Here is a 24,875-nt window from a genome sequence, read left to right on the forward strand (position 1 = left end):
CTAGTAGTTCTTTTTTTTTTACTATTATTTATTTATTGTGTACCTTCGAATTCGACCTCAATTCGCTGCCCTTTTCACAAATTGTACATGTCGTTTATGATATTTATTATGTGTATTTAAGTATAATTTTTAAGTACCTACTCGTATAATACTTACAACTTACCAGTTTTTGGCTCCGCGTTCTCGGGGTCAGTGGCGACTCGTGTATATGTGCACACGTGCACGTGCACTATCTACTAAAACTCAAGAAAAATTGAAAACATAAATCATGATAAAACAACTAAGTCCCTGTATTGTTATTAAGATTTTGTTTCAAAATTTAAATCTGTAAATTCAGAATATGAAAATAATATTATAATATTTAGATTGGGTTATTTCAAAGGTCAAACAACTGGGCGGTTTGTTCACGTCAGAACAAAGTACTGCAGTAGTGCACACAATTGCTATGCATGTTTGTACATTTTAGTGAAAAAATAAAACAAGTCAAAACACGCAACCCGCGTTATAACGGAATTGATGTGCACATTCGTTTTTGTGCATGTAACCATGTGCATTGTTTTCAGCAAATCATTTTTTTCGACGTCGCCGTCGCTCGTCGGCATTATAATTTATTTTTACTCTCACTCGTTTATTATGTTATTTATATTCCGATTGGCGATTATCAACCTATAATGTTCGTAAACTATTATTTAATACAATCTATAATATATATAAATATATATATTATACTGGTTATACATTTTTTGGACGTGTTCTATTTCAATAACAACCCACGAGCCGTCACTGAACTAACTACATATCACGAGCAATCAAATTAATTTAACGTTGTATTATTTTATGTGGTGTGCTAACTACAACCCAGGCCACATTTTAATTTATTCTGCACAATTTCGATGATTTATCTTTTACGTTATATTAAAACATATTTTATATCTTCGGATCTCATAGCCCATAAACTGAAGCTCAGAAGAATCTCCCCCCCCTCCCCCCAAAAAAAGAACATAATAATTATTTCACAGTCGACATATTATGGGCCAATAATTATTATTTTTTAATTAAAGTGAAGGTAAATTTTAAAAAAAATGGATCAGTTAAATTTAATTTCTCTGTTATAATATTAATACATTTTTAAATACTATTGCTTGGATCATAGAATAATAATGTATATTGTATATTAATATAATATCGCAATAATACGATCTTATAAAAATAAATTTAATAACTTTGTTTATTTAATGTTTATTTTTTTTTTGTTTTTATTTTGTTGTATTTTGTACAGACAGTAATATTTAAAATATTAATTGTCATTCACTGTATACTTTAAAACATAACGATACAAAATGTCGGGTATTGTGGTGTAAAAAGCCGATTTTTTGTTTTCAACGTGGTGGTGTTAAATGTAAATTGTAAGTGTTTATTTAATATTTTTATGGGAACACTTATTATTGGTGGATTGCGGGTAAATTCCCGTCTCCATGGATCACTGTAACTTAAAAATATTCAGCCTCCTAAGAAAAACTGTAGTTTTTCCCGTGTTCTAACTGTTTCACAAAACATTTATCGTACAACAATGATTTAAACTATTAGTGTATTATTGGAAATAAATAAAATCGAATTATATAAAAGTATAAAATACTATACTTTATGTCCTTGTGTTTTCAATTTGCAGTAGGTACCTATGTTATAATGCATATAGAAGTACAGAATATTATAAATCATGCGATTAATGATAAAACAACATATTATTATTTGTTAAAAAATATTAATTAACCTATACAACCTATACTCCATAGGTGCATTATATTATATTGTACCAGGAGCCAAATAATACTTTCAAAAATATTATAATTTCTTTAATTTAACTTGGCTAAAAGTATTTATGTATAAAGCCAATATTATATTCTTTTACTGAATAAGGGCATAAGTAAAATATACTTAGTAAAATAGTTTCTAATTTCCTTAATTTTAAACGTGCTCATACGTGGACACCTTGTTTAAGAAATTGAAATAAACCATTGTAATGAGGTATAAATAATAAATATTATCATTATGACAATATTATTGGTTAGTAATTAATGTAAATCAGTATTTTATTAATTTAAATGTTTATTTAATTTAAAAATATTTTTAAAAATGTCATTACATTTTTACTTTTTGTGCCAGAAACTGCTTATACAATGGAATATATATGTTTAAACATATATTATTATGATTATCAAATTACCTTAGCATAGGTTTACGTAGGTAATAGGTATAAATAAAATTGAAATAATTATTATAAATGTATTACTACAAACACTGGAATATTTATATTGTTTCTAAAGCATACATTTTAAAGTTATGTTGGACCTAATTTATCATTTTTTTTTTCATTCAATATTATTTTAATGTAAGAACGTTATAAATTATAAGCTTAACCAAGTGCATCTGATTTTTTAATTTCTGGAGATTATAGTACGAGATTTCCACGAACACGGAATTTAATGTATGTTATTAATGAGTAATGAGCCATATCTAACAATTTAAAAGTGTGAAACTTTTTACTTTAATACATTTTTTGTAGACGTGTCATTTTTAGAGTTGAATAATATAATTAAATCAAAATTTGGTTCTTGGACTTATAATTTGAAATTATGATAATTTATTGAAGTTGAATTATTTTTGTTGTTCAATAACGCTGTACAGACGAATACCGAACCTCGTCCCGAATTCCCGATTGCAAACACTATAATATCGAAATGTCACCCGTCGCAGTCATAGCCAATCGATTTTTGTGCTTATTTTGTTTTTAATATTTCTAGTTTCTAATTTTCTGTTATGAGACTGAAAGTTTCAGTAATATGTATTTTTCGATAAACATTTTTGAAGCCGTCGACATGATCGTGCATAATTATACCGTAATTATAAAATAACAATTTTTTAAAACATTTGTTATACCTTAGACGTACCTAAACTTGTAAATATTAAATAATAAATAATATATTATGTACAATTATACGTCAATACCTAAATTATACAACTATTGAACTGTATAAAATATAAAACAAAATGATTTAAATAGCACTTAAAATCTTCAAAATATGTACATTTGAAAAAAAATTAATTAGCTTAAAATAACCTCTGAAATGTTTAATATGTAAAATATGATACCTGAATTATTATAATATTTATATAAAAATATAGTAAAATATATTTTAATAAATGAATAAAGACCTGAAAAATTAATTAAATTTGTGAACTTCACTTCTTATACTCGTCGCAGTGTTTTCGGTCAGATTCCAGAGAGTGAATTACGATTACCTAGCCGATATTATTAAATATTAAATTAGTTATTATAAAATATATAGGAAGACATTTAGAATGTATTATTTGTATAATATAGATTGTTATATTATAATATCAATACATAATTTTATCTAATATAATAATATGAAAATTATTTAAATATGTACACTACCTATATGCAGTATTGTAGTCTAATATTTACACTCAAATTATATTATAACTAATATGCAATATCGACAAACTAATATACAAAAATATGCAAAATATAATTTTAAAATCATTATTTTATTTCGATTTATTTGTAAAGATGGTAGGTCACAAATTAAAATTCAATAATAACTGAAAATAATAATATTCCTTAAAGTATTTTTTTCTTACAATAATACACAATTTGATAAATATTAATCCCTAATATTATTCCCTAGACTATTGAAAAATATTTTCAAGTATAAAAAGAAAACAATATCCAGTAAACTGTTGAATGAATCATCCATATTGTTATATAAAACTGAGTATTATGCTCAGTAATTAACCCAAACATCCCGACCCTAATAATTTTATTTTATCATAACTTGTGATGTTTTTAGCTTAGAAGAGTTGATACAATGACACTTCATGAGACTGTTGAACAAATATAAAATAAATCCAGCTTTTTCAACTATTTCCAATTATTGTCGAGCCGCTAAAACTTATAAATTATAATATTGAAATGAATTGCTTATTTTTTCAATTACAGCCGTAGTTATATTATTATATGATACCACCTGTAAAAACGTTATTCGATAATATTGTCCTTACTTCTATGACATCTTTTTACCAATTGCCACAACTAATAACTATAGTTAATTTCTAGTTTAATAAGTGAAATATTTAAATATCTATAATTCATATTTTTATTTTTAAATTTTCAAATATTACATTACTACCAACGTTTATTTTTACATCAAATAGTAAGTGGAAAATATATCTGCTATCCAAAATTTAGTATGATACTAAAATGTGTTTTCGAAGAATTCTCTAGAGATATTGTTTATTTTGGTTATTATCGTAGTTAAAGAATATATACTTGAATTCGTATCTTTGCGGCTCTAAAATAACGATAACGGTCAATGAATAACACATTGACACGGCTAAAATGTACATATCAATGTGTCATAATAAGAAATTTGAAAAATAATAAAAATTACTCCTTAAAAACATGTTATACTTAGTCGATCATCAAAATTCATTTTCCACTATTTAAAAAAAAACTAATATTAATCTTATTGGGTGTCGAATGAAATGGTCAATCAGTTAATAGAATTCATATTATATTTTCTCTGCGAGAGATGAGAGGCTAGGGTGTACTAATTATTTAAAAGATTACTATTCAATATTAAGTAATTGTACGTTAATTGTACACATAAAATATTTTAAACTGTTTATTCATAAAATGCAATAACCATGTTGTTACAACTAAATACTTATAATTCCGGGAAACACGAAAATGAAAATTGCTGAATTCGATAGCTGAAAGCGATATACGTTATTTATACTCAAAAATAATACGAACAAAAATAGAAGTGCGGTGGTCGAACGTCCAAGTGCTATTTCTAAAATTTTAACGTCTCTCTCCAGGAACACACTCGCACATTAACGCGAATTAACGGTGGTACCGTTGCTGCTATGATGTTGTGCATTGAACAGAATCATAAATATTATATTATTTTCGCCATCCTGGAAACAATATCGTCGGGGTTATCGGGGCATTTTGAAAGTCGAAAAACATGTACCTCGTGATAGAGGCTCGTGGGTAAATATTTTTGGGGATTTTTAATTAGCGCCAACAATAAATTATTAAATGTAATAAACTATGACGGCATACAGTGACTATCGACGGCGTGGCATAATGCATTATTATTAATCAATAATTATTATTTATTATATTGTCGTGAATCCGGTTTCAATAGCACTTTCTCGGGTTAAGTTAGGTCTACGGCCTCCTCCGTACATCCAGGGAAAACATAACATAATATTATTAATATATTATTATGATTGAAACTGTCGGGCGGCAGTTTCACTGAATCGACAACCGTCGTCCAAATTACTAAACTAATATTTCCATCGAAATAACTTGGTAGATATTTATAGGCTTTGGATTTTGTGGCATTCGATAATAATTAACAAGGAAAACGATAAAATATGTTTACAATTCAGATACAAATACTTCTATACATTTTTATTTTGAATTAATTATTATTTACAAGTAGTTGGTTTTTAATTTAAAGGGAGACGTAGTCTCAAAGTCTCGTGTGAGCCTACTCTGTGTTCCTGTGTTTTATTATTTAACCAACTATTTAGACTTTTATTGCACAGAAGAATTTTTTTAAGAAAAATCATATTTTAGTTGTTAAAATAAAATATTGTTCTAGTAAATTATTAGTCTGGTGTTAAAAAAAATAAAACATTTGTAAAACTCTTGTTAATTGGGGGAGATAGATAGCTTCATATTATGTGGTCGAGTAGCTCAGTGGTAGAGGAATCGCCTGGGTTTCTCACTTGCCGGGCTGCATAATATATATTTTTTAGAACGTTATTGTAAGTGGAACATCCCATGCTTGAAATGTTAAATTGTATCTATTTTTTTACTATCAAAAAGCTTAAAAATGTAATAGAAGATTCTTCACAAGTCATATCTTTTAATATTGAAATTGAAAAAATAAAACGTAAATAACATAATTTATTTAAATATCATCACAATAATTCTGTTATCATCGGATTGAATTTTTTCTTATAATATCACACAGATGTCACAGAAGTTTAGAAAACTTATTATCGACAATCAAAACATAATGCTATACAAATTTTTTATAATATCTGAATATACATTATACATGTTATATACTACAAATTAAAAATAATAGTTGGCTACTTGGTTCACACATAAAATGTTAAATTTATAATTTATACATAATATGGTATAATATGCATTCATTATGAAATATGATAGTATTATTAATAATAAATGTAACATGAATTTATGAATGAAAAAATATATATTGTATTTGAATAAATTAGTTATTACGTATTGGGTAGGTGTATCTCTTTTATTTTTATAAAATTATCTTTCCTAATACTGCTAATAACTACTGCTAATATATACTGCTTAATAATATGCTAACAACTATAAATTATAATAATATATTGCACACGGTTTTTTCACGACAGTTGCTGCACGGTGGGTTAAATATCGACTTTCATGTCGTAACAATCTGCTACAATAATAGAGGCACCTATTGATAAAATAATGTTACATGCGCTGAATGAAATTATATTATAATATCTCACAATATTGTCTGTGGTCTATCTATATATACGTATTATGTTATAAATGTATAATAACGTTCTTATTATTTATAAGTTATTACTTATTTTTCAAAATAAAAGCAAAACAAAATTAAGAGTTGTCACTACTCACTTGCCAGTCGTTAGAAAAAAGGGAAAACAGATAATAATAACATAAAATTAATTTATTACGGTTTTATTCTGAGACAAAATATATAATACACACGTCATGACATATTTATACTATAGAATGTATAAATAATATAAATTATTGATGAAAACCATTTTAAAATATGGGTTATTTTTCGTACCACCGGAACGAAAATGTGATTTTTTGTATCATATTATCTTAATATGTGAAAAAAAGGTGGTCAAATAGAACCGCTCTGCAGTAGTTGCAAAAGATATGTTAGATGATAAATCATTGGTTATGAAAAACAATTCCGAGCGGAGATGGTGTGTATTAAACAAGTTAATAAAAATTGTATACATCTCAAATAGCGTTACTTTCCGGTAAACTTTTTTTCGTTGACGATAGAAAAATGTATCCTCTATTAAATGTTCAAATACAAGCAAATATAAGCTATGAAAAGAAAAACTTTTGTACATTTCTAACTGAAAAATTGTTTGAAAAAATGTTCATGATTTTGATGAATTTCGTCAAAATTTGAACTTTAAATGCATATTAAAATAATCGTGATTATGTATCATTAATATTTTTAAACTGTTATCAAAACAAGTTATAAGGAGCCTTAGTTTAGTTGCAATAATTGTCAAGGTTTTTAATTGAAAAACAACTTTAAAAAGAATCGAATATATAATCTCTCCGCTCTGTGCTCAACTCTCAAAATCTAATAAGTAACAAGTTATAACTAAATACTAATAGTCTTTTTAAAAATTACTGTAAATTAGAATACTAAAAAACTTTCCATTGTTTTGTATTCAAAAAATGTCCGCCCGACGCCCATAAAAATATGTCAACCCTTTTGCATCCATAACATTAACTCGTGTATTGAATACTCTATTATACAATTTATACTTCACTAACTTTTGTTAATATCAATTCAATTCAATTAAATTAACTACTCGGTTACCCGAAAATAATATAATAATGAGATGTAATTTCGTGAATCCTGATTTCATATTTCCATTGAATATAATAATTTTCGTGTTACTGCTTATTACGTCGAAATGACAAAATTAAATTCCACAGAATTATGTTATACCCAAATAAATATTATCATCATATTATTATTTGTAGAATAATAAAATATTAGTACAGCCGTACAGAGTATAGGTATTCTACTAATATAATTTATAGTAGGTGTGTCGTCTACAAGTCAGATGAACATTTCAAATAAATTAACTTAAGTTTATTAGTTAAAACAATTTACACTATTATAATGTTATATTCTTCTTTTATAATATTTTTTTTTCGAAGAGTATTACAATTTAAGAGTATTAGTATTTAGTAACATTGGTTTTAAAAGGTAATACCTATATAAAAAAATCAATAGTAGTTTTATTTAAGGCGACTGGAGCAACCTATATTTTTCATAAGTTTAGACCGATAACTAGAAGTAAAATAAAAACTTCTAGTGACTAGATTTTAATTTTGAAAATTACATTTTTTTCAAGGATTGATCGGTAATAGATTTTAATTTTTTTCATTTCATGACTGTAATGTAAAAAAGGAAGACAAGATTAATTAAAGTATAATTATTTAGGGGAAAAAAGTTAACTCACTGGGTACATTCAACATTGTATATTATTGTATTAGGTATACTAAATTAACTAAAATAAACTAAAAATCTATTTACAGATAAATCTAGAATAATAGAAAAGCGAAAAAAATTTCAAATAAAAATTAATATTTATTTTATCGGTCAAAATAAGGTAATTCAGTTTTTCTCTTCTGGTACTAATTATATTAATAATTACTGAGGAGGCCGGAACAAAATATTTTTCAATGCATTGGCTAAAATAGTGTTCTATTAGTATTTTAAATAGATTTTTAAGCACTCCTATTTTTTTAAACTCTAGACATAATAATATTATTTAATTATTGTTCAATAATATTATTTCAATTTCTAAATACGTACTCGCCACTCGGTACGCACTATATCATAATATTTGTTACAACATTATTATCTCTCGGCTTCGGTAGGTTATCCCAGTGGAAATTCAACCGAATCGAATACGACGGCGAGCGGGCAAATAGCATGGTATTATTTTTATTTCAATCGGAATTCGATTGTTTACAAAGCGCACTGCGAATAATATTATTACATTATTATAAATAAAACAATTATAGCGAGTGCCGGATATCCAAGTCCCCTTCCCACCGCCCTCCAGCAACCTTCTTTCGCGATGCACCTATAGGCGATAAGCCGATAACACACACACACACACACCACACACACACCACATACACACCCACACACGCACACACACTCCACACCACCCGCGAAAACCTGATTTGAACAGTCTGTCGACGGCTCCGCGCCGATGGCGGACGGGGAAGCGGGACGAGCGGCGATGGGCAATGTGCACGACGTTGCTTCGTCGCCACCGTCGTCGTCGTCGTTGCCGTCGTTCGTCAATCGTGAGTCCCCGTTCGCGGTCCCCGCAATAATATTTCTCACATGGTCGCCACTCGCCGCTCGCCGCCGCCGGTCATTCATTTCTCCCGCGTCGGCCGTCGTGCTCAGTTCTCCGTTGCGGTGTTTCGCTCCTCTGGTCTGCTTCCTTTGAGTTTCACCATCGATCGTCGCCATTCCAACAGTAATTATTGCTGAATCTGACAACATCATCGTTGCCGTCGTCGACTCCGTTCAGAGGGTATGTATATTGATTTTTTTATTTGTGGGGTAATTTTATTCGCGCCGTACGGCTTCAATAATTGATTACTTTAGGTCGGTCATTTTATTATCCCTCGCTGTTGGGTTAGGTCCGGGCGTCGAAAGATTTACGGTAACTAAAATTATGCATTCGCTTGGTTACACCGCTATCTATTTTTTTATTAACAATTCCTATGGTTTGTATTTTTACGGAGAACACCCGTTGCACTGGTTTTCATTTGCACCAAAGGCGATGTTTTAAAATGTCCGGTCGCGATGTATTGAATTCCACTCAAATCGTGTATATTGTTGAATATATATTATTTTAGTTTGGCCTCCCTCCGTGAATGTTTAATTTGTCTTTAATATTTATATCAAGTACGATGTACCTTTGTGTTATTCCGTGTATTAATGTGCAGCGTCAATAGTTGTTTGTGAGGGCCCACAGGCCAACTGCGTACCGCAATCCGCAAAACGAAAAGGATCGAAAGTCATAATATGCTCTTCACCATTTAATTTAGAATTTAGATGATGTAGGTAACGGATATGTCAGCTGTTAGCGTAGTTATCACACGGTATGTAATGGTAAAATTCGTACAATAGTAGTTAGAATGTTAGATTGATAATAATTCCCTTCGGAATCATTATCACGAAGCCTTAAGTGCATTTTGCATAGGCATTTTCTATTCATTGCTTTATTATCTATAGTAGTTTTTTCCTGGTGTGGTGGTGGGGGTTCGCGCCAGACAACGTTATCAGCTTAGTGTATTGCCGTGACGCCGTGTTGTGTAAATCGTGTAAAGACGAGCTGATGGTAATATTGTTATTTTACGTAGTCTAATGCCGTTTGTTGGATTACATACGACTCTCGTTAACTGTGTAATATTATACTGTTGTAGTAATCAGCTGCCGCCGTAGCATTTCTTTTTTGAAAAACCATTTTTTAGGTTCTGTCTGATCGTTGTGATAAAATACAATTTAATAATTATCATATTATACGTTTAATGTCATGTTTGTATTTTTTTTCACAGTTAATTATATAATCAGTACTAGACGAATGCGTGTATTACAGATAATGGAATTAGACCATTATTTATTTATATTGCATAGTTGAATTGGTTATACATTATAATGTTTGTTTGTATCGGAGCTTTGGAAGCTTTTTTTGAGCTTTGTTCAGAATCGTTTTTCGATTCAATGACAGTAGGGATGTCATTGTATTCAAATGCAACATTAGAATGAAGCAGTTGACTCACCTAATTATTGTAATATCCATTTTGTACTTGAGACACATTATCGCTCCTATCGCCTACTCTTAAATAGGTAGTTATTGTAAACCACCCAACCACCCATTGTTGTTATAATAGCTGCTTTTTATTTTGTGTAGTACTACATACATAATATTATATTGAATCCACTCAGTGAAACTGTAAATTCCATAAAGTTGAGACTATTATATTTATTCAGCAATAAATATTACAAATAAGTACAGTTTACAATGCGCATTGTTGTTTTATATTGATAATGACTGAATGAATGATAGCTTAATAAACTATAAAAAATAGTATTTTCAACGTGTTTTTATGGTTTTATAAAAATATATTAATCCTGAATAATAATTTTTTCTTTGCACTTTACTATAGTAAAGCTTACCAATTTTTATAACTGAGTGCACAGCTTAAGTTAAATAAAACTATAAACATAATATTATAAGGGTAAATAAATTAGTTTCATTTTCAATTACTTCATTCTAAGAATTTTTCTTTATTACCTTTTAAACCAGGGAAAACTAACTATTGTGTTCAAACATTTAGTGATTGGTTTTTGACTGGTTTATTTAAAGCTCTTAAATACTACCGAAGACCATGCCCAAAACTAACAACTAATAAATAGGTGTGTAATTAAATACATTATTTGTTTAGGCAAGGTGCATTATATACAGATAAAAAATGAACTAGGTACCTACCTATTATTTGATGGAGCAAGAATTAAGTTAATCTTTGTATGATATAAAACTTATTTAATCCTAATTTTGAATAATGCAAATATATGATAATTATTCTCATCTGAATCTGATTGAGTTTTTTATGGACAGTCTGCACTACCTGGCATAGTATTTATGACAACAATAATAAGACAATTGGATTTAAAACTGTGTTTATCTATTTATCGTATGCTAAAGGGATGGCTGATTAGTCATTACCAATATGTTAAGTAATACACTGTTTAATAACCACCATAAAAATAACTTCGGTCATATATACCAATGATGCTTCTCTCGGATTAAGTACCTTCATAGTTTTAGAAAAATGATTGTTCACATATATCTATTATGGTATGTCATATTATGTGACTTTATTTAATGGAACATAGTAGTAGGTGTTTCTTATTTGTAGTTTTGTCAACAATTCATATTCACATAGTCAACTGCACTTAACATTTTTTACATTAAAGCCTATTCCATTTCTTATTTTGTTTGAATAGAAAAAATTGGCATATTATGCACTATGCAACTGTAAAATATGAATAGTATTATATTATTCATCTCTATTAAAAACTTAAGTCCTGTTTCATGTCTTGGGGATGAATTAATAGTAAAATATTGAATTTTGTCAATGATATTATTTTAAAAAGTATGAAATTTTTTTTATTTAATGTAATTAATATAATATTTATTTATTTAAAGATTTGGATTATTGAAATGTATTTTTATTACAGATTAATCAAGTGGTACAATGGGTGATTCTGCAGTAAATAACAAATCAAATTCTGCAGATGATGATAAATTGTCATGTTCAACAAGACCATTAACTCAGATTAATAATGTACTGATCAATACATCTAACTTACATGATAAATCTAAACCATTGGATAAAGTTGGGTCTCCTGCACAACAGATAGAACATATGGAAGGTGTTGAACATGAATCTCCTGTTCAACAGAATATAGAAGGCGTGGGGCAAGAATCTCCTGCCCAACAAAATATGGAAGTTGTGGAGCAAGAATCTCCTGAACAACAGAATAAGGAACTCATAGAGCAAAAATCTCCTAAACAGCAGAATAAGGAAGATGCAGAGCAAGAATCTCCAGTACAACAGAGTATGGAAAGTGTGGATCAAAATTCTCCTACTTCTAGTACCGAAAAAAAAAATGATTTTGAAATTGGTGATATTGTTTGGGCTAAAATTGGAAGGTACCCATTTTGGCCTAGCATTGTCTGTATGGATCCGGAAACCAATGTATACATTAAAGGATCACTTCGTAAGTAAATCATGTTGTATTCTGCACATTTTAGTAATTAAAATTTAAACAGTACTTATTTGATTATTCTACAATTTCATATTCTAATTATTCTTAAAAATGGCAACCAATTTTGTTTCACATAATTTATCAGGTATAATACGTTTTGTGTTTATGTTATTAGTATTTTGAAGATATAATAATTGTATCTATAAAGTATTATGTTTTTGATAAATAAGCATATAACTTAGTTTCTGTAAAATCGACATTGATACTCAAAAATAAATATCTAGATTATAATTTGAAAATAACAAAAAAATCTTGAATGTATTTTGAGTTTTGTTTGTGATGTACATATTATTTATAAGTTTACAGTAGGCCTCCTCTGTGTATGATATATATACACAAAACATTATTTTTGATATCTTATGAAGTACTATTTATATCCTGTTTTAATTTTATATTAAATCACTTCGGTATGTTTTTTTTTTTAGAAAATAAAAGACAATTTTCATTACACGTACGTTTTTGTAATGATCATGGTAGAAGAAGTTGGGCCAAAACTGTAGAAATGTATTCTGGAAAAGAAGCATTGCTTTCAAAATATCCCAATGGTTTAGTAAGTTTAGTGTTTAGTGTTAAATTCTGAGACACAATATTTACCTTGGAATTCAAACAAAGTTAAGAGGACTCTACTTATGTGTGTGTTGTCTTCGTCAAGAATTCATATCTTGCTTCAAAATTTAAATATAGGATAAAAGTCGACGTTTACGCACAGATATTGTTGTTACTTAAAAGTTATATTATGGTTCACTTAACTTTTATATCATAAATAACAGCATATGGTTGAAACCAGTAGTCTTAAATTTGCTATATAGTACGTGTGTAAGGCAGGGACAACCAATGCATGGTAGCGTCCTCTTAATAAATTATTTGGCTAATATCTTTATACAATGTAATTTTTTCAACACATGCTATTAGTAATAACTAACAATATTTATTTTTCTTATTGGAAGAACCATAACTACAAAATTTAAGTTATACTAATTAATAGGAAATCATGAATACAATTCCTTACATTAATTTGTTTTTAATAACCACGTTTTTAACGATATGCATGATGTCATAAGATATAAGTACTGTACCAAGTTACAGTTCACTATAAACACTAACGGTTTCTTGGGAAGTAGGAACATAAATGTGTTCTTGGTTGTTTATATAGATTCATAGTACCTAAAAGTTTATCATATTTCTTTAATGATGTTGAATTTATTTTTTCTTAATTTTTATTTATAATACTACTACTTATATTTATACAATTATTTTGATTGGGGACAAAGTGGTCGAGTGGATAACGAGTCGGTTGCAATGCTCACCGTTGCTGCTTCAAACCTCGGTTGAGCGGCACTTCTCTCCGGCCAGTCACAGTGTCTGGAGAAAGTTGCCGCCATCCCCCACCTGGCATGGCAGAAACCTAGGGGTACCCACTAGAAATTCTGCCAAATAAACACACATGTGTTCCATAACCCTACAGTACCATAACCTCTACAACTAATGGCCTCAGTTGCCGAAGTTAAAAAAAAAATTTTTTGATTATGAATAACTTTTAATTCTTCTTTAAAATATCTTGGCCTTTTAGGAAGTCAATTTTTCAATTTTATTAAAGGACCTTAAAATAAAGGTTTTTTTTCCAAAATCCTTCAAAATAATTGCATTTGTATTTATTTTTGGACACAAGATTTTTTAAATCAAAAACATAATTCCTTTAGAGCGTTGCGTAGAACCTTATAAATTCAATTGTTTTTTCAAAATTACAATCAAATTTCAGGAAGTATGTCTAATATACTACCGCTTTTAGTAATTTTTGTAGTTCTGCAATCAAGAATATATTTTATTTTTTGCGATGTATTGGCCTGTCGCGACGCGTGACAGTTGCATCAGGCAGCGGTTTCCCGTCATGGCATGACAGTGATTCTCGGAAATACACAATGTTCATTTACCACTCACGCATAGATAATGCTCTAATGTACATGTCATAGAAATTTCCTAAATACTACTTCTTAAAACATAATATGCGCTCTTAATAATGTAGTATTTGTTGGATTCTGTGGGAAATAGATTTTTGATTTCTTTTTTTTACTGATACAACATCCTCAACGACATGAGTCATTGGGCTTACAAATAATTTAAATTCATAACATATTATGTGTACATATTCTAAATATAAATTTTAAATTTTGGTTTGAAGATTGGTGGCTAATAAATTGAATGATATTGGCTATGGTTTAAGGGTTATTAATTCCCCCCCCCTAAAAAACTACAAAAATTATTACTCATCACAATTCATCAAAATTCAATACAATAAATACACATACTACAATTTTTATTTATTTATAAAAATAAAAGCATTGTCATATTCAGGGATTGTAAGTTTGTTCACTAAAAAATGCATAAATTAGCATTCATTCATGCACTAAACATTGGCAATATATGTATAAAAATATTGTAGACAAATTTTGAATTAATAAAACATCCATTGTTTATCCGATTTTAATTTTTTACATTTTATTACACTCAAAAACCTAACTTTACAGATTAACACTTTGTTGCTATTATTATGTTATTATATCTGTGATATTTTATATAACTTGTGGTCGTACAAGAATAAAACAATTGAAACAAATACTACAATTTTGTAAGTTGGAAAGTAAATAAGAAATAAGAAAAGTTTTTTTATGAAAAAACATGCTCTGATAACTCTAAAAAAATCTAATTTATGCCAAATATGCCTTTATACCCAATACATGCACTGTTAAACTTTATATATTTATTGCTTTGGTTAGGAAACAAATTTGTATCTCAATTAACATGTTTTCCTGTGTTGCAAGAAAAACGTACAAATGCGTGAACTTACGAGTCCTGGTCATAGTTATATTTTCCACTAAATAAAATATTGATGAACATTGAATTGATATAAATACAATTATTTTAGCTGATAAAATAATAATAATGACATATGTTTAAAATATAATTGATTGTGTCAATATTTGGCCACAGCATAAATGGTTACTGCATAGTAGAATCTTATGACATCACTTGATGTATGAAAACGCTTTTATAAAGAAACTGTTATGAGCAGACAATTTTTTTTTATTTTAAATACTTTTATGGTGATTTATTGAAAAAAGTCCTTTGTGTTGACATGAAACATTTTTTAAAGAGATAATATATTTTAAAAATGTACATAAGGCGCGGATCCAAGAGATCACTTTAGGTCTTAGTTTATATGAATTCATATAATTAAAATTATGTATACCTATTATTATCATGAAGTCTATAATCTATTATGTACTAAAATTATAATTGTATTTTTATAGTAAGCTTTTAAAAAAATGTAATCCCCCCCCCCCTTTTTTTCATTTCAGATTTTTAGATTTGTGCCTGTGTACAATCAAATATATTTAATTCAAATTTGTAACAGCGTTGTTTAAAATATAATAAATAATAAGCAGACAAAACTTAGGTATACTATATTTAAAAGTAAAATCTCATAGATCACTGTACTATCTACAATTATATTTTTAACACAAATATTTATTTTTTCTAACATAATTGATATTTATATTAATTTAAAGTAGTGAGAAATACATATTATTACAATGCAGCATAATTACTTTGATATTTCAATAATTTATATTTTTACTTAATTAATAATTAGTCTCATGAATTAATTATAATTTAAGATGTTATGTAATTAATTATATTATATCATATTAATTTTAAGTATTTTAAATTGCCTGTTACCAAATCACTTGGTACTAACATTATGACTCTTTTAACAGTTGTTATATTTATCATATCATATTTCAGGGTAGTACTGTCCCCGAAAATCACAACTATTACAAAATGATTACTTGCACATAGTAGTTTAGATAAAAGACAGTATCAAATTATCTATTGTATTTATTTTGTAATAATTCTTAATGTTTAAAGGCGTTAATAAAAAATAGTAAGAAGCAAATGTCTGTGTGGGATGTGGCAGTGAAAGAAGCTGATAATTGGTTGAAAGTAAATAGGTAATACTACATTTAAGATTAGATTATTATATTTAAAAATTACATTTTCACCTTTTCTGGTGCCAGTGGGATATACACAATGTCACCAAAAAAATTAACCACTCATAAAATATTTTTTTTCTAACTTTTTCTTTGTCGTCTGTTGTTTCACATTTTAGGAAATTTATTTATTTCCCATTATCTGTAGATAATGTATATTACACAATCCTGGAATTCTATTATTATAAAATATCACTTAATTCATATTTTATAACTAAAATGTCTTATTTTCCCTTATTGATATTTTTCAATTTGATTTTATTTAGTTATTCTAAGTGGCCTAATATTTATGTTCAACTTAACGTCTATTTTATGTCCTACTGAGCAATAACGTCAAATTTTTTAAATATCTTAATCAAAATATAAATGGGGGAAAAAATATGTAAATAGGTCACAAAAGTAAAAAATTGTGAAATTATAAAATAAATGATTTATTTGCATGATTAAATGGAGTAGTTACTGTAGCTAAAAATATGTGACCCGTTTACTGCAGCTTAGGCTTAAAGTTTGTCCCACCCATAGTAATTCCTTCTTTTATTTTGCTTTTTCTAAAACTTATGTTTGAATACATTTTTAAATATAAAACAGTAACAAAACAACAAAAAAAATTTAATGTTTGTGCAACGAAGGGTGTAGAATATTCTTAAAACCTTGTGATTGAGAGTTGATCATCTCACTAATTTGAAATAAAAATTAAACATTCTAGAGATGACAGAATGACTAGATTTGCAAGATCAAATGGTTTGAGTCGTTCCAAAATAAGTGGTCTGGGTCCCAAACCTCCAAGTGCTCCCACTCCATCTACATCTACTGCCGTTACACCTGTGAGTTTTTAATAACTTATTTGTTATTGTTGATTATTGATTTGTTTTTGCATTAATAAGGTATTATTTTTTTAGCAACAATATTTAGCAATGCAAAAAGAAAAAGCTCTTAAAGCAGCATCATGTGCACCAAGTACTAGTGGTTCTCAAGGGATAAATTGTGAAGCTAGTACTAGTGGCACTAACATGCGTCAATGTTATGTTCAGTTGAAAGATATAAAAAAAAAACCTTCGCGGAAAGAACCTTCAGTAGAAAGAGCTGTGCCCCTACCAAAAGTTGAACTACCAATACCTGCACTGGCAAAACCAAAACCTGCAAAAAAGAAATATGTTGATGAGCAAAAGAAACAGTTAAGAGAAACTTTAAAGAAAAAAAAGGCTAAGAGAGCATTACAAGTTAAAAAATATGGTTTCTCTTATTCATCATCTGAATATGAAAGTACTGATGAAGAAGCTGAACCATTAGTACCTTTTAATCCAAATCGGAAAGTGTTGGAATCAATTAAATATGCAGTAGCGTAAGTTAAATCATTTTTTTTATTTAGACTACAATAATTAAATCAATATATTTATTTTATTTGTTTTTTTTTTTTTGTTTACATAAAATGCTTAAAGCTTTACTAGTGTATGGTATAAATAGGTTAAGAGGTCTTCCATCATATCAATACTCACTTAAATATTAAAGTATTGTATTTTACCAATGAGGGAACACATAATATTTTTATATTTAAGTTTGATAATAGATCAATTTGCTCTATTATTTAAGCCAACAATACAACAATTATTAAAGCATAACTTAAAATGTATGTTTTACTTCTCCGCGGTTAATGTTTTTGAATTACAACAAAATAACTGATATCTGTTATTTATTCTTTATCTTAATATGTAATTTTTAATATCCATAAAAAAGTGGATGTTTCTTTTTTAGACATTTTAGTTTCAGTATGACTCACGTTTAAGGTAGTATAGTTGCTCAACGAGCTATGATAAGACACTAAGACAGCATACAATTTAAATCTTGATCCCAGTGCTTTTGTTACCACTATATAATATTTATATAACATACTTTTAAGTAATATTATTATCAATTATCATTATAATTTATAAATTATAATATAACTAATTAATAATAATAAATATTATTTATTATTCAATAGACAAACATAATTGTCATTATCAAATTCTACAATGTATTTAAAATGTTATAACTAAGGTTAGGATTTATATGCATTTGCATGTTTTTTTCCTTAAGTCCAAATTGATTGTTTGTCAAATTTGTACACAATTTGGCTTATTCTCATTTAAATAGAACCAATTTTTTTTGAATATTTATAGATTTTTGAGTTTTTTATTTTTTATTTTTTAAATTTTTATAAATTATTGTTAATTTTAAATGGCTTTTATTTCATAATACCGATAGTTTTTGGTTTATCCGTCGAATTGTAAATATATAGTATAAATATCTTATCTTGGTCGGACGACCGATAGGATTATCTAGTAGGTAAGACCTACACATTGTTTAACGACATGTGTTGCGTGAATGTGCGGACACTTATACTTAAAAATTTGAGTGGTTTTAATAACAGTATTCTAAATGGAGAAGATATTAATATTAATCTAACTCCTGGGAAAATCCCATCATTAAAATATGCACCAATAACCTCGTGTGATGTGGAAAGGAGTTTTAGTCAGTATAAATCTATTCTACGTTCAAATCGTCGGTCGTTCGTATTTGAAAATTTAAAACATATCATAGTAGCGTGTAATAAAATAAACTTATATTTAATGTAATTATATAAACTTATATTTAATGTAATAATAATATTATTAAGATACAAATTTATATCTAGAAATAATTAAAATTTGTTTTTGCATACTTTTGTACATAAAATGCATATTTTACAATTTGTTATTGCATATAAATCCTAGCCCTAGTTATAACTAAAAACAAAAAAATTGTAGCAATGTACTAATGTAGTTAGTGATTACTATTTTTATTTTTTTTATTTTGTTACTGCTTACTAAAATTAACGAGTCACGATTTTACTTTAATATGATTATTACATATTTATATATAACATAGCAATTGCCTTAGTTTTCATTTTAACCAATTTGAGCTCTATATACGAAAACAGTCATAGATCACTTGACATTGATTCAACATGTGTGCTGTGTTATTACATTTTTCAAATGGGTCGTTAGGCAACCAAATTGTAGTATGACTATATGTATGACTATGATTAACCCTTGTATTAAATTTTGAATTTTTTGACTCTGTAAAATTTTTTAAAAAAAATTAAAGTATTTCACATTTATAGACAATGCTAATATAAACATTTGATAAATTAAATTTAAAGTATCTATGGTTATTCCTTTTTGAGTTCACACTAATGAAGAAAATTGATTCATGATTTTTGTTAAAAATAATTTATTTTACCCAATTATTTTTTAAAAATTCGGGGCATTTTCATTTTTGGCACCTCTAAAGAAGTACTTCTTTAGAGGTTAGGTACCAATTGGATAAAACTTATTATCAGACAACACTTCAATGAAATCATTTTTCCACACAAATAAAGACACATCATTGTATAATATAATATTACATTTGTTGCTTGCTCAGAATCTTAAACAAACAATTAACTTAATGTTTTTTTGTAATGCATTCCAACTGACAAAAAGTTTATCTATCTTTTGATAAGAAAAAAATTTTTTAAATTTTATCGTAGAAACAAAATTTAAAATTACCCAGGCATTGTCACTTGTCATTACTTCTGAGGTTTAAACATTAAGTAGAGTTAGTCCGATAGGTGATAACTCTCTCCTTTTAAGTTTTTTGGAACAATTCACCAGACAATAAATAAAAATAAAATAAATAATAGTGTTATTTTCTTCTAAATCTAAATTAACTCTCTGTGTGTTGGTGTTAGGCTCGTAATTCATTATAACTAATATTCACACTTCCATTACCATTGATAATATTATAATAGTTAATAATGCACTATATGCTTGCAATATTAATACAATTATTTCTATAATATATCCAAAAATAGCATTTTTTTATAGCTGCCATCATGACATACAAATTGTTATGCAAATTGCACTGTTGATAGTACTGAAAAAAAACCTTGACTTGAAAGTACCAAATTGGTGTCTGCCTATCACTAATATTTGATAATTCCAATGATAGCAGCATTTGTTTGGCTAATTTGAAAACTTTAAATGAGAATTAATAGTGTGGATAGGAAAGAGTTTTATAACAATAGAATGTACTGTATAAAGTATTAGTATAATATATAAATCTTAAAATCAAATTTTATTTAACGTATTTATGTTTTCTATTTTAGGAATTTAGAATCTGAAGGAATGCAAAGGCAGAGAGAGAAAAGAATTTTGATTAAAGCTATAAGACTTGCTGAAAGAAGAACTTCTAAGAAAAATAAAGAAGAAGAGGAACAACAGGAACAAGAGCAATAGCAATATTTTATTTATTTGTGAAGAACTATTGTATTAGGTAATTTAAATACATTAATATAATAAAACTGTACATAAAAAGCAAAGAAAGAATTAAAGGGAAACATTTTTATTTTTAGTACTTTAAGTAATGACTGTTCTACCTTTTAAAAAGTATAAGAGGAATAAAATACTATTAAGTTATACCGACAGTCAATATGTAGCTATTTATTAAGTATAATCAAAGGTGCTAACAAGTAACAAAAAAAAACCTATAGCCTATAATCAGGCTTAAACTTAACTATGTTTATTTAAAATTGAAACAAATAGTAATAGTTTGAAATATATAAGAAAGTTAATTATACATACTGTCATTTTTTTACACATTTAAAAAATACATTTTTTTATAGTAAGATTTAATATAAGTACTCATTCATGTACAATTTTGTAAATAAGTTTAAAGATTATAATAAAGGAATAATGTCAAATCTAGTATTATGTAGTTTTTTTTCATTCTTAGTATATTGTATTCTTCTTGCTTTTGGAAATGTATGTAGTCAAATTTTGATTAATTACTTAAAACTTTGTCTCAATATTATTTTTTTAACTTCTAAGTAACTTATTGTCATTTTACAAGCAATCTAACTAGAAATATTACTAAATAAAATGTCCAACACTAATACAGGTATATCAGGCATACAGCTGTATAAGGACCTACACCAAATACGAAACAACAATAAACAGTTCTTAATTGTGTAATTAAATATTATTTAAAAATAATAATTGTTAATAAACAAAAACTTATACAAATAACCTTGTTTTTTTAAAAACAAGAAAGTGGCAAATAATTTTTAATGCTTCAATGTATATATTTTGATTTATCATTTATCAGTACATAATATACAAAGTATCCTGTGAGGATATATCTATTAGCTATAAAGGGGGACTTAAAGGCCTGGACATAAACTGTTTTTTTACCATTTTACCTATAAACTAAAAAAAAATGATAAAAAATGTTGAAAGATAAAAATTTTCAGAAAAATAACCTACTAAATTGATATCTTCAGTTATACATTTTTTAACTTTTTTACCAAAAAATTTAATTTAATTAAAGAATGAAGTCCTGTGTCGGTGAGTCTAATAAAAAAAGAAACAGTTTTTTTTTATTTAACTTAAGCCCTGCGACTAAGGCCATTAGCTGTTGTAGGTTGTTTTTACGATTTTCACAGTAGGTACCAAACACGTGTATGTGTGGCAAGGTTTTTTAACTGCTATTAACCTGGGTGGTCACCCATCCGGGAGCTAGTAGCTGTAAAACTTCCAGTCGTATTTCGCGACTGGTAGCAGCCAACGCGCCACAGGATAAATCCTATAGGTATACCTATCAAGAGAATAATATCATTTTCTAATGTTAATCGTTTTTATTATTTTAATAAGTATAATAAAATTGAATAGCTTTTGTACAGCTCTGATTCTTAAGAGCATTAAAAATAAATTGTATGTACTGCATTTAAATGATTATTAGCTAAGTGTTAACAGTGTTAACATAATATAGTTTATAGAAACTATTAGTTAATAGGAAGTATGAAATATATACTTCATAAAAACAGTCTACGCCTCATATTCATAAGAAACGTTCTGTGTACCTATCGTTATATTTAGAGAAAATTGAATTAACTTGACTTGTAATTTACGGTGCAACTAGACATTTCAAAATCATTAAAAATCGATTTATGGCGAGTTAAAATGAAATACATATATATTGGATCCTCAATACTACCCTCATTAAGATATTTGTTGTACTATTTTTAATTTTCAATTCTCAATAGGTACTAAGCACGTCAAAACTGTTACTCGTTATACTATAGAACAGGGGTGGCGAACCTATGGCACGTGTGCCAGAAGTGGTACGTAGACCAAATTTCAGTGGCACGCATCACATTAATATATGAAATAAAAGTTTACAAATAAATGTGTACTTAATAAAATATGTGTAATTATTGCATGCTTTTTATTTTCATCTTACCTAGTAAAATTCATTTTTTTTTTGGCACAAGAGCATATTTCAAAATACTGGATTTTAAATTTTAGCACTTGACTCCAAAAAGGTTTGCCACCTCTTCTATAGAAATTACTTATCATTACATTACATTTTCATTACTTGGAAATAATTCTCCTGTAATTATGTAATGCCTTGTACCTTACTTTTGGTACAATATTACCCAACACTGGATGTAATATTTTTATAAGTAGTATTAAGTTTTTGATATAATCATTGGTTTCTAATAATTTTTTTTTTTGCAAAATGATCATCTTGAACAGTTGTGGGTGTCAAATTCGACATCTCTGCCCTATACACATATGTTAAATTTAGTTATAATTGATAACAAAAATTTGTGTAAGAAGTATAAGTATATTTGGAGCACTAAATTCTTGTGTGAAATTTGTGAGTGAATCATATCCAAACGATGGCCGAGTGAAATAGGATGGAATGAGGTAGTATAGATATCCTAACAATTTTTAGTAGATAAACTTTTATTGGAAATTAAATCAAAAATAGGATAGAAATGATAGGTAGTATTAATTCTAAGAAAAATCAAGAGTTATGAAATGTTTTGTTGTCTATTGAAAAGTTATTATGATTATAAACCATAGTCAAATAGGTTATGTGACCTAATCTATCACTGGTACGGTGTATTTTCATTGACCTCCAAATAGGTGTAAATAGTGGGGAGTATATAAAATGATTTGGATGTTAGACAAAAAACTTAGTTTTACAAAGTATAATTTTTAAAATTAGACATTAATTTTAGTGTTAAAATCTAAATGTTAAAATTTATCATGCAATGGTTTACAATATTTTGTTTGTACTTTTAACATGATTATACTTGTTACTTTATTACTTATTGTATATTACCTATATAATTTTAGAAAAATTAAAGATTTTTGATACATGCATAATATTATTCAGTGTTGAAGTTGTTTTTAAGTGTCATAAATTATCATTCTTACATATCATACATTTTACACATTTCTATATTTTTATATTATTTGAATAACGCCTTACATTGATAATTTAAACTTAAATTATACATTTAAATACATCTAGTATTATTAGTAATATGAGTAATGTTATTAATGCTTACGCTATTGAGTATTATGAAACAACTAAGAGGAACCTTGCTAATTAGCCATGGTTATTTTAAAATCTTATTTTATCACTTATCTATGTCCCAGATCATCCTCTTTGTATTTATTTTAAATTGATTATTGAGTAGTATAAATATTGATTTATATTTTATAGTATATTTATATTGCATATATACTACTTCTGTTTTGTCTTGGGTTAGACATATTAATAGTTTATTTTCCTATGAAGTTTTCCTTAATTATTTGTTTTATTAACTTATCAGTGTTATAAAATATGCCGTTGTGGCACCTGCAGTGTATATAATATACTTGTTATTTTATATTTCGTTAATCAGATGAGTTTGATATTTAATTTTATATTTTTGTAATTATTTTATCTACTTGCTTTAGACTATTATCTAATTGGTTTAGAATTATACCTCTAAGTTTCCAATTCAGGCAATATAAAATTATACTTAGATATTTTAGACAAATTTTATATTATTGAATGTATATTGTATATTGTTTGTCGTCATATTGGTAAATGATTTTTTTTTACATTGTTGGTTTGTGTTTTTATTAATTGTTTTCTATTTTTAGTAAGATGATCGTTATTATTTGAGTAATATACATTAAGGGGGTCGGAGCGTATCATGTTTTAAGGAGTG

At 27.3% G+C, this 24,875-nt stretch overlaps 1 protein-coding gene across 3 annotated transcripts; it reads left to right on the forward strand.

Annotated features, from left to right (window-relative positions):
- The first annotated feature begins 9,144 nt into the window (after positions 1–9,144).
- LOC111038581 (histone-lysine N-methyltransferase NSD3-like) lies at positions 9,145–21,442 on the forward strand. 3 transcript variants are annotated; one of them, XM_022321735.1, is made up of 7 exons: positions 9,145–9,450; positions 12,168–12,710; positions 13,184–13,308; positions 16,683–16,765; positions 17,511–17,628; positions 17,704–18,146; positions 20,973–21,442. In XM_022321735.1, the coding sequence occupies exons 2-7, from the start codon at positions 12,185–12,187 to the stop codon at positions 21,100–21,102; spliced, it is 1,425 nt and encodes a 474-aa protein (XP_022177427.1). In that variant the 5' UTR covers positions 9,145–9,450; positions 12,168–12,184; the 3' UTR covers positions 21,103–21,442. The 3 variants fall into 3 exon arrangements, with proteins under 3 accessions (XP_022177427.1, XP_022177428.1, XP_022177429.1); XM_022321736.1 differs by lacking the exon at positions 9,145–9,450 and adding an exon at positions 10,139–10,263; XM_022321737.1 differs by lacking the exon at positions 9,145–9,450 and adding an exon at positions 11,060–12,082.
- The last annotated feature ends 3,433 nt before the right edge of the window (positions 21,443–24,875 follow it).

This window comes from Myzus persicae, unplaced genomic scaffold, assembly GCF_001856785.1.
Source record: "Myzus persicae strain clone G006 unplaced genomic scaffold, MPER_G0061.0, whole genome shotgun sequence".
NCBI classification, from domain to species: Eukaryota; Metazoa; Arthropoda; class Insecta; order Hemiptera; family Aphididae; genus Myzus; species Myzus persicae.

Excerpts from the sequence above, each read along its gene's own strand:
- LOC111038581 (XM_022321735.1), top strand. The coding sequence starts at position 12,185 with ATGGGTGATTCTGCAGTAAATAACAAATCAAATTCTGCAGATGATGAT. Across the intron at positions 16,766-17,510 it reads AATTGGTTGAAAGTAAATAG|AGATGACAGAATGACTAGAT; the intron begins GTAATACTACAT and ends TAAACATTCTAG. Across the intron at positions 17,629-17,703 it reads CATCTACTGCCGTTACACCT|CAACAATATTTAGCAATGCA; the intron begins GTGAGTTTTTAA and ends TTATTTTTTTAG.